Source organism: Dendropsophus ebraccatus, chromosome 5 (genome assembly GCF_027789765.1).
Source record: "Dendropsophus ebraccatus isolate aDenEbr1 chromosome 5, aDenEbr1.pat, whole genome shotgun sequence".
Classification (NCBI taxonomy): domain Eukaryota; kingdom Metazoa; phylum Chordata; class Amphibia; order Anura; family Hylidae; genus Dendropsophus; species Dendropsophus ebraccatus.
In genome coordinates this window covers 59,150,065-59,160,719 of record NC_091458.1, presented here as the reverse complement: position 1 = coordinate 59,160,719, position 10,655 = coordinate 59,150,065, and the positions used below count along the sequence as shown (strand labels likewise).

Sequence of the window (10,655 nt, the reverse complement as noted above, 5' to 3'; positions counted from 1 at the left end):
TACATAAAACATAGAACATAAAACTTCGAGCCCCCTCCTCCCCCCTCTGATTCCTAGAGCTCCTCTTTCTTTTCACCTCTTTACCCTCCATAGAGCTGCATTAGATGTAACCCTGCCAGTCTGGTCATGTGACTTCAAGATCATTTGACGCCTATGTATCAGACCTACCAGGAGCTTAGCTTGGCCAGGACCAGCCCCTACCATTACACTACAGAGCTGAGCCTCACTCCGATCACTGTGCAGCCAGCACCGCTCTCCAGCAGCATGGCTGTCATCATATTCCTTCTGCAGTTTCTAGCAGCTATCATCCTTCTGCCTCTTCACATTCTGTATTATCTTGGTCTCTGGGATCCGATAATTAAGAATTACTTTCCTCATTTCCTTAGCAAATTCACTGAAACATACAACAATGTAATGGAAGGTGAGAAAAGAAAACTCTTCAGAAATATGTCAGACTTTTCTGGTCCCTCCAAAGGGCTCAGGCTCCTGGAGCTTGGCTGCGGTACAGGGGCCAACTTCAAGTTCTACCCCAGTGGCTGCAAAGTCACCTGCCTGGATATCAACCCAAATTTCCAAAGCTTCCTGAGCAAAAGTCAAGCAGAAAATGACCATCTTATATATGAGCGCTTCCTGGTAGCTTCTGCTGACAATATGACACCTGTGGCTGATGGTTCCATGGATGTGGTTGTGTGCACCTTGCTGGCTTGTTCTGTGCCTGACACACCGGCTGTACTGAAAGAAGTCAAGAGGGTCCTCCGCCCGGTGAGTTGTAATATATCACTGATGTATTTGTGTTCTGTATAAACTCTGTGTAAACTTTAAAGCTGCATGGAAACTTCCACTGTTGGATTCAGCAATACTAGTGGCTGAAAAGCATTCCCTTAAAGGGGTTATTTCAAGATTAGCCCCATTCATTCGTGAGACAAGGGACCTCCGTTTACAAAATCGATGGGGGTCCCAGTTAGTTATTGCCTTCTTTGTGGATACATGAAACATGTTTAAAGCAGGTTCATTGCTAAGATGTAAAATGATCATGGGCACCAGCCCCAAGGCAAAGGCCCCCCCCCCCCCAACAAAAATATCCTTCATAGCTATATATCAATTTTTAAAAGACAACAGGCTTCGATACACCACATGACTACATTGTCAGGAATTCGATCTCTAAACGAAAGACTATGTAAGTAATTGGAAGCTCATTTGCAGCTTCTGATTCACAGAGTCCCAGCATATATTAAAGACACTACAGATAAGTTAACTGGTTTTTCTACACAAGAGTGGCGTGACTCATTTAGGGTTCATTTACACAGAAAAATTATCTGACAGATTATCTGCCAAAGATTTGAAGCCAAAGCCAGAAACAGATTATAAACAGAGATCAGGTCATAAAGGAAAGCCTGATTTCTCCTCTTTTCAAATCCATTCCTGGCTTTGGCTTCAAATCTTTGTCAGATAGTCTTTCTGTGTAAATGGACCCTTAGTTGGTTATTATGCAATTATGTTATCAATGGGCAGCAATGAGGCAGCTGAACGTCATCTCTATAAGTACAGACAGTTCAGGAATTTGTATATGTTTATTTTGTTAGTTTTGTACCATAACTTATTTTCAGTTTGACAAAACAAACAGAGTGTGTCCAAGGGGGCCGAATACTCCCCCCTCCTAGGCCAATTTGGTCACGTCATGGTGGGAGGAGCAATTTGTGTTCTCCATGGACAATCTGTTTTAAAGTAATTTTCACTAGTATGGCAGATACATTCATGATCTCTTAAAGGGAAACTTCGGATAGGAAAATATTTTTCCATTAAAAGTTATGTAGATGTCTATGTAATGTATTACCATACCTGTGCCATTCTGCCACACTGGTAGCTGATTGACATGGAATGACTGGAGTCGTGGATCCACTATACCACCACTAGCGATGACGTAAGCCGCACCAGAGAGCTTAGTCTAAGGGGCTGCTGGTCTTCACCAGTGCCCATTGCAAGGTGGGATGGACTTGCTGCGGCAGGCGACCCCAAGGTCGCCACCCCTGGCTTGGCTTGCTAGTGGCGATGGGCGATGTGAAGCTGGAGAAATGTAGGCAGGCAAGTTGGAACACAGCATGACTCATGGCTTGCAATCACGGATAGCTTGGACCAAACACTTATGGGAAGCATGCAGAGGCTCCAACAGGGAATGTGAGAACAGGTGCTTTAATTATAGGGAAGGTGATTGTGGCGTTAACCAACTAGGTCACATACTGTCCCTTAAATCCGTTACAGCCAGCTCACGCGTGCCTTAGGCGGCGGGGGCCCGGTCTGGCTGGGACAGTGGGGAGTAGGACTGTGGAGCAGTGAGGCATGGTGGAGCAATGGGTTAGACAGGTAAGTAATGCAAAAGCAACAAAGATATAGCAACCGGCACTACTACCCTCACTCTGAAATAGTATCAGGTATATGATAGGAGTATGCTATTCAAATGTCCTGCTGGTGGTGCATTTACATAGAACAGTCTTGCAAGATAGACTTCATATAGAAGAAAACAAGGGCACTAACCAGCTACTTGGGTTCAACGCCTTATTGTATAGCAGACATTAAAAGACAGTCTGATGTGTCAGACACGCCAGACAGTCTTAACTTGCCTGTTTGTCGCAGGCAAGTTTAGCTTCACCTGGAGTTGGGAACAGAGAGCATGCCAGAACCTGGAAACAAATTGAGGTCCCCGATGGGAAACAATATGTTGTGGCAGTCTATACAGTGAGAAGATGTGCTGAAGAAAATGACTGGCAAAACAAGGAGTGGAATGTCTGTGACCACCGAAATGGCGATGTCGCCTGCCGAGCGAGGAAGATCAATTACAAAATCCATAGCTGTATGTGCCCAAGGGCGATCTGGAATGGGCAAAAGCTTGAGCAGACCAGCTGGTTTAACTCTGAAAGCCATGTTTTGGGCACAGGCATCCTTCAAAAGACTAGGCCACCAGTAATGGCGGGAGATCAACTGTCCAGTTTTATGGATTCCAGAATGCCCAACGATCAAGGAAACGTGACCTCAATTCAGAATTCTCCTAGGTGCTGGACACACATAAGTCTTGCCCGGAGGGACATTCTGAAGAACTGAGGTGGCCACAGGTACTAAGTGTTCAGGTGGAATGATGTGGTGAGGGATGTCCTCCTACCCAAGAACATCAGAGGCACAAGAGAAAGCGTTGGCTTTCAAGTTTTTCTCCGCCGCTCAAACGTGTAAGACAAAGTTGAACCTGAAGCAGAAGAAAGACCACCTGGCTTGCCTAGGATTAAGGCATTGGGCCGTCTGAAGAAAAAAAAAAGGTTTTTATGATCCGAATAGATGGTAACGGGAAGATTTGCCCCTTTCAAGAGATGGCATTATTCTTCCAGAGCCAATTTGATGGCAGGAGAGAATGTCTTGGAGAAGAAGCCACACGTGTTAAGTCTTCCCTAAAGAATCCTTCAGGGTAAGAACCTCTCCGATTCCCACCAAAGAAGCATCCACTTGCTCAGCTTCGGCTGGCCATTGCTTGGGGTTAGCGTTCTTCTGGTAAGAGCTACGATTGGTGCCACAGACAGCAGTTGAAGCAGTCTGGGCCCCAGCGTAAGACCTCCCCAGTCTTCCAACTGAGGTTAGGAGCGTAGAACTGTAGCCATTTGGTCCTACAAGGATCGCCGAAAAAGGAGCAAGGCTATACAAAGTAGTTGATCTTCTCTCTATGTAGCATGCCCACCTGAAGGGTCACTGGTTCAGTTTGCAACAGGCCAACTTCATTCAGGGTCTCGCCTGTAAGGGTATACGCATACTACGGAACACCCGCCGTGGATTCCACAGCTTGCACCTGCTCACGGATGCTGGTGGCCGCATGAATCTCTGCTGCTCCCATAGGCTTCATTCTATGGTTTGCCAGATTCCTCCGTCCACCCAAAGAATAAACCCACTCATTCTTCGGGCAGAGGGCGGAATCTAGCAAACCATAGAATGAAGCCTATGGGAGCAGCCGAGATGGGCGCAGCTGCCAGCATCCACAAGCTTCCGTCGGGATTCCAGAGTGTGCACATACCCTCACAGAGAAAATGGTCAGAGGTTTACCACCACAGAGGTCAGACCACAGGAAATTGCCACTTTTTAACCAGGGATGCAGCAATTAAGTTGACTGCAAAGCTGGAATCCAGGAAGGCAGTGGAATTATGTTGCTGTCCAGATGTAGCTGAGACCACGACTGTCAAGGAAAAGCGTGGAGAGGATGCGTTCACACCTAGGGACGCCTCTCCTATACGGCTTAGGTGCGACAGTTCCCTAGACTCTGAGGGCAGTTCAGACAGACGTGGTTGGGGCTGGTATAGTACAGGCACAAATTCTGCTCCTGATGGCAAGTTCTCTTGTCTTGCATAAGGCTGACTCTCTTAACCTGCAGATTCTCCTCAGTAGCTGGCTGGAACGAAGGAGAAGGTGGCTCTTGGAATGCAGGAGCCAACCGGAATGTGCGGCGAGGATGGACCAACTCACACTCCTGACTGACATCTTCCTCTCTCTTGGAGAACCAAACATCAATCCGGGTAGCCAGTAGGGATAAGCGAACTGGCTGAGGTTCGGGTTCGTATGAACCTGAACTATCGGCTTCTGATTCCCGCTGTCTGCCCGCTCCGTGGAGAGGGTGGATACAGTCTGAGGACCGCCTAGAAAATTGGAATACAGCCTATGGCTATGGCTTTATCCCAGTTTTCCAGGAGGTCCTCAAGGTTGTATCCACCCTCTCCACGGAGCGGGCAGACAGCGAGAATCAGAAGCCGATAGTTCAGGTTCATACGAACACAAACCTCAACCAGTTCGCTCATCCCCAGTAGCCAGATGGATCAAGTTGTTTAAGGAGTATGGGAGGTCTCAGCTAGAAAGCACGTCTTTCTCTTAACTGGAAAGACCCTTCTTGAAGGTGGTGACTAGGCCTGCATTATTCCAGTTGAGTTATGCTGCCAAGGTGAGCAACTGTACCTCATACTCCCCAACAGAGGAGTTCCCATGCCGCAAGTTGAGAAGGATGGCAGCGCCAAGCATAGATTTGGTCGAAGGGGAGATGCTGCAGGCAACAGAGGTGAGGGAGGCACAAGTGAGACCAGTTGCTGCAACATGGCAAACAACAGCTGCATCTGCTGCGAATGCTGGACAGTTTGCTGACTATGCTGGATTTTTCCTGCACTTTATGGTTTTTGTGTACTAATAAAATTTGTCATACTTTTTCACTCTTACATGCAGCTTATTCTATTTTGTCCTGGGGGAGTGCCACCCTCGCATGTGTGACATGGCTTTTTCTTTGTTTGTTGATTTGCATTAATTTCTCATGTCATATTGGGTTGAGCACCCCACCTTACAGACTTAAGTAGTGCCTTGTCCTCTATTCTTTGTTTTTGGTCTGACTATGCTGGATGACGACTCTGGTGATCTTGCGGATATCAGACACCTTGCCAGGATCCATGGTTAGAGCCTACTATAACAACAGGACTTGTGGACCGACTGGACCGGCGCTAGCAATGGCGTAAGCCGCACCAAAGAGCGGAGTCTAAGGGGCTTCTGGTTGCCACAGAACACGTCGCTACCCCTGGCTTTGCTTCCTAGTGTTGGGGGGCAACAATGGAGACATGTAGACAGGAAAACAGAAGGGAGCTCAGGCAGGGCTCACAAAAAGGAGGCAAGAATTATGGGCAAGAATCCCGGGCAAGAGAGTTGGAACCACAATGTAAAGGGTACCAGTGCACAGGCTCCAATGGCAGAGTCATGGGCAAGAAGTTATAGGGAAGTGCTATGTGTGATCAACCAATTAAAGGCATACTGACCCAATAAATTTTGATGAGCCAGCGGGGATGCCCTAGGAGGCAAGGATGCGCGCTCCAGCGACGGGGAAAGAGAGCAGGAGCGTGGCCGGGTAAATTAGCTTGCAGGGAGGCAGAGAGCAGGCAGACACGCATCCCGGCAATAAAGACGCAGCATCTGCCACCGAGAACACAGGAGAGGAACGCATCCATGACACAAACATTATTTGCAGCCATTATTATCAAATATCCATTATTTCACCTAAAAAAATGTTGTGGGAACATAACCTGTATTATGTGGGAACATAACCAAAGGGCTGGTGTTATGACAAATTGGATCACTACACTACCCTGGATGTTACTTTATAGTAAAAGTTGTACCCATAGATTCATCAACTACAGCCTGCTAGGGCTAAAAAAAATCATTAAATAAAGCAATACTCACTTCATCTGCATCTGTATTGACAGTCTGGTTAACCCCAGTCCCTCTTAGGCTGCAGTGTGTTTGTAACATCATCATCAGAGACAAGGCAGCGTGTCATCAGGGTAAGTAAAGACACCAGGGCCTATCAGAACACAAGCTCTGGAGCAGGAAAGGTGAATATGGTATAGTTTGATAGTTTGTTATTTTACACCCCAGCAGGCTGCAATATTTATTTATTTTGTATTAACCATTCTTTTGATGCTTGATAATTTTGCTGAAATATGGATGGAAATAATGGAACAAATACAGACATATGAACTACATACATCATGCTATACAAACATTTTTATAATAATTTAGACAGAGACTGGAAATCATTAGCAGAGTACACAGTAGTTTGCATTAGTGTCCTATTCTGCATCTTCCAATGCCGCTCCACCAATTGTTTATTGGATCCTATCAGAAATAAGGTATGAAACATTCTAGAATATATTTGTTTGCCTTTCATTGTTGGCTGATTTATATGTTTCACGTGCAGTGGAATTTCTTATTACTCTTTTTGTTTTATTAAATAGTTTTACCTTTCATGCTAGAATAAGTGATTTAGGTCAGTGAGCACACACAATAGAAGGACTTTCAGCATCTATAAATGCTGCCTTTTAGTTAATTCACTGTACAATAGGCAATTGACACACATGTATTAAACTCAATCATATCTAAAATTTCCTGAAAAAATGCTAATGCGGCACATGACCTTTCCTTTTTTTTAATGCATTTCCGTTTTTTTTCTGGCATTTTCTCCTTTATGTATGAACAATCTTTTTTTGTGGTTTAGGTATTTAGTGTGGACCAAGATGGCTGAACTTCCTTTTCCTCTGCCATCACGTAACAAAAACTCCAGAAAAAAAAAAGAAATAATAAAGATCATACTTACCTGTCCTTCTGCCACCGCTGAAGTTTCTAACGCCACTCAGCCAATCACTGAAATGGAACAATGCCAGTGATTGGCTGAGCAGCCTGTTACTTCAGAGATGGCTTCAGAAGCTTCAGCTGTGACTGCGGGGAGTGGGGAATGCGGGGAAAAGGCAGCAGAACATTGGGGGAGCATGGACAGGCAAGTATGATATTATTTTCCCTACACTGTCATCAGCCATTGGCCATACATCACTATTACACTATGTATTCAGAACACATATGTATAACGGGATCAGGAGAGAACGCAATCAATCAATCAAACTAGTGTTTGGCTGGCAGCCACCTTGTGTTAATGACTACCTTTGGTCATGGCCTTGTACAAGAAACAACAACTGAATGACTGTGCATTTTTAGTAGCAATGCTCTATTAACATGTTTGTGTGGGTTATTCATGTGGATTTTTTATTTAAAAATATGTAATCCTAGAAAATCTCTTTAAGCACAAAGTGTACTCAAGCATTGAAGGATATGTATATACAGAGATACAGCTTCTAATTATAGGTGGAGATGAGCAAAATGATAATGATCTTGTTTTCGAAAGCCTTTATTTCATTTTATGGCCGTACGGCTATATTAGGCTTAAATCTATGCTTTATCAACCACTATGAAACTATTTACATGTTGTTTTTTCTTTTATTGTAGGGGGGAGCTTTCTACTTCATAGAACACGTGGCTCATGTAGATGAATCCAGCTGGATTAGTTTTTTTCAGAAAGTCTTAAATCCATCCTGGAAGTTGTTATTTGATGGATGTAGCATAAGAAAGACCACATGGAAGGACCTGGAAAATGCCAAATTCTCAGAGGTGAACCTGCGCCACATAACTGCCCCCTTAAATATGAAGCTTATTAGGCCTCATATTATTGGATATGCTGTGAAATAAATATATATGTGTATATACAATGTATGCTGTTGCCACATTTTATTGTATCCACATCCATATTGTATCCACAGTAATCTTTTGCTATTTCTGTACATCAATCATAATAAATTTCTGGTGAGAAATGTCACAACTTAATTTTTATAGGACTTTGTTATTATATGTTTTGTATGATTAAAAAAGGATTTTAGTTTTTTATGGTTAAAAATGTCTATGAATATTTCACAATGCATCAGAATTCCTTCCATACTTGTAGATCTTGACAGCTTCTTAAAGAAAGATTTGGGTCAGAAAAGCTATAGATTTTTATAGATTATCTATTTTTATGCAGATCAATCATCCCCCTGCTGGATGTATGAAGGCAGAAAGTCAGACATTTTTGCACAAACCAAAAATCTGCAGAGCTGGTGTATACGGTGTAAATTGTAGCTTCTATAATACTGTACTTTGTCCTACACAAAAACTATTCCTTCCTAATGGACACAATGTTAGCTTCAGCACTTGAAACTTGCAACATGATATGAAGCAGCTGTAATTTTGTATGCAGCTTAAGGGGCATGTCCTCAAAATCTCCCCTTCACCATGACTTTACAGTTTGTCAAGGCGGAGCGTAAAGCACAGGCAGGGTGGTAGATAGAGATGAGGGAGGAGATATAGGGTGGTGCAGCACTGTGGAGAGCTTGTGGGTGAGCAGAAGGAGTTTGTATTGAGTTTTTATAATTATCTTAGGATATATATACACTACCGTTCAAAAGTTTGGGGTCACATTGAAATGTCCTTATTTTTGAAGGAAAAGCACTGTACTTTTCAATGAAGATAACTTTAAACTAGTCCTAACTTTAATGAAATACACTCTATACATTGCTAATGTGGAAAATGACTATTCTAGCTGCAAATGTCTGGTTTTTGGTGCAATATCTACATAGGTGTATAGAGGCCCATTTCCAGCAACTATCACTCCAGTGTTCTAATGGTACAATGTGTTTGCTCATTGGCTCAGAAGGCTAATTGATGATTAGAAAACTCTTGTGCAGTCATGTTCACACATCTGAAAACAGTCTAGCTCGTTACAAAAGCTACAAAGCTGACCTTCCTTTGAGCAGATTGAGTTTCACATTTGTGGGGTCAATTAAACGCTCAAAATGGCCAGAAAAAGAGAACTTTTATCTGAAACTCGACAGTCTATTCTTGTTCTTAGAAATGAAGGCTATTCCATGCGAGAAATTGCTAAGAAATTGAAGATTTTCTGCAACGGTGTGTACTACTCCCTTCAGAGGACAGCACAAACAGGCTCTAACCAGAGTAGAAAAAGAAGTGGGAGGCCGCATTGCACAACTAAGCAAGAAGATAAGCACATTAGAGTCTCTAGTTTGAGAAACAGATGCCTCACAGGTCCCCAACTGGCATCTTCATAAAATAGTACCCGCAAAACACCAGTGTCAACATCTACAGTGAAGAGGCGGCTGCGGGATTTAGGGCTTCAGGGCAGAGTGGCAAAGAAAAAGCCATATCTGAGACTGGCCAATAAAAGAAAAATATTAACAAGCCAAAAAGACAGAAATGGCTGCACATCGCACCCATGGCTGACACGAAAGCTTATTCAGCTACATTTAAAACCAACATCAGAAGTTAGTATATAATTTGGCCAAACCATATTGCCTGATGTACCACGTGCAGGTCTTCTGATACACATGAGTCCCTAACCAAAAAACATCACTGTGCCGGTCAGCGACCACAATCCCCACAAAGCGTGCGCAAGCAGAGAAGGGGGGCCACGGAATGGCCCTGCAACCCCATTGTCACAGGACCAGACCCTAAAAGGCCCCCCCCAGACCCCACAGGCGCCACCGGCGGAAAAAGTGGACGCCAAGCAACACAAGTGTGAAAAAGCTCTTACCTCTCTCCATTCCTCTGCAGGTAGAATGGGAGAATACTAGGAGATCCTCCCCTTATGTACACAGGTGCTTCCTGCTAATTTGGATCACATGGGTCTTACAAAGCACGAGTGCTAGCCACAATGAAAAAAGGGACAGAATACATAAAATATGCACAAGCCAAAAAGACAGAAATGGCTGCACATCGCACCCATGGCTGACACGAAAGCTTATTCAGCTACATTTAAAACCAACATCAGAAGTTAGTATATAATTTGGCCAAACCATATTGCCTCATGTACCACGTGCGGGTCTTCTGATACACATGAGTCCCTAACCAAAAAACATCACTGTGCCGGTCAGCGACCACAATCCCCACAAAGCGTGCGCAAGCAGAGAAGGGGGGCCACGGAATGGCCCTGCAACCCCATTGTCACAGGACCAGACCCTAAAAGGCCCCCCCCAGACCCCACAGGCGCCACCGGCGGAAAAAGTGGACGCCAAGCAACACAAGTGTGAAAAAGCTCTTACCTCTCTCCATTCCTCTGCAGGTAGAATGGGAGAATACTAGGAGATCCTCCCCTTATGTACACAGGTGCTTCCTGCTAATTTGGATCCCATGGGTCTTACAAAGCACGAGTGCTAGCCACAATGAAAAAAGGGACAGAATACATAAAATATGCACAAGCCAAAAAGACAGAAATGGCTGCA

The 10,655-nt window shown here is 44.3% G+C and overlaps 1 protein-coding gene across 1 annotated transcript; it reads left to right on the top strand.

The window, feature by feature from the left end:
- Positions 1-214: 214 nt before the first annotated feature.
- LOC138792636 (thiol S-methyltransferase TMT1A-like) lies at positions 215-8,208 on the top strand. Its single transcript, XM_069970283.1, has 2 exons — positions 215-762; positions 7,834-8,208. Exons 1-2 carry the CDS (start codon positions 265-267, stop codon positions 8,071-8,073), a joined length of 738 nt encoding a protein of 245 aa, XP_069826384.1. The 5' UTR covers positions 215-264; the 3' UTR covers positions 8,074-8,208.
- Positions 8,209-10,655: the final 2,447 nt, after the last annotated feature.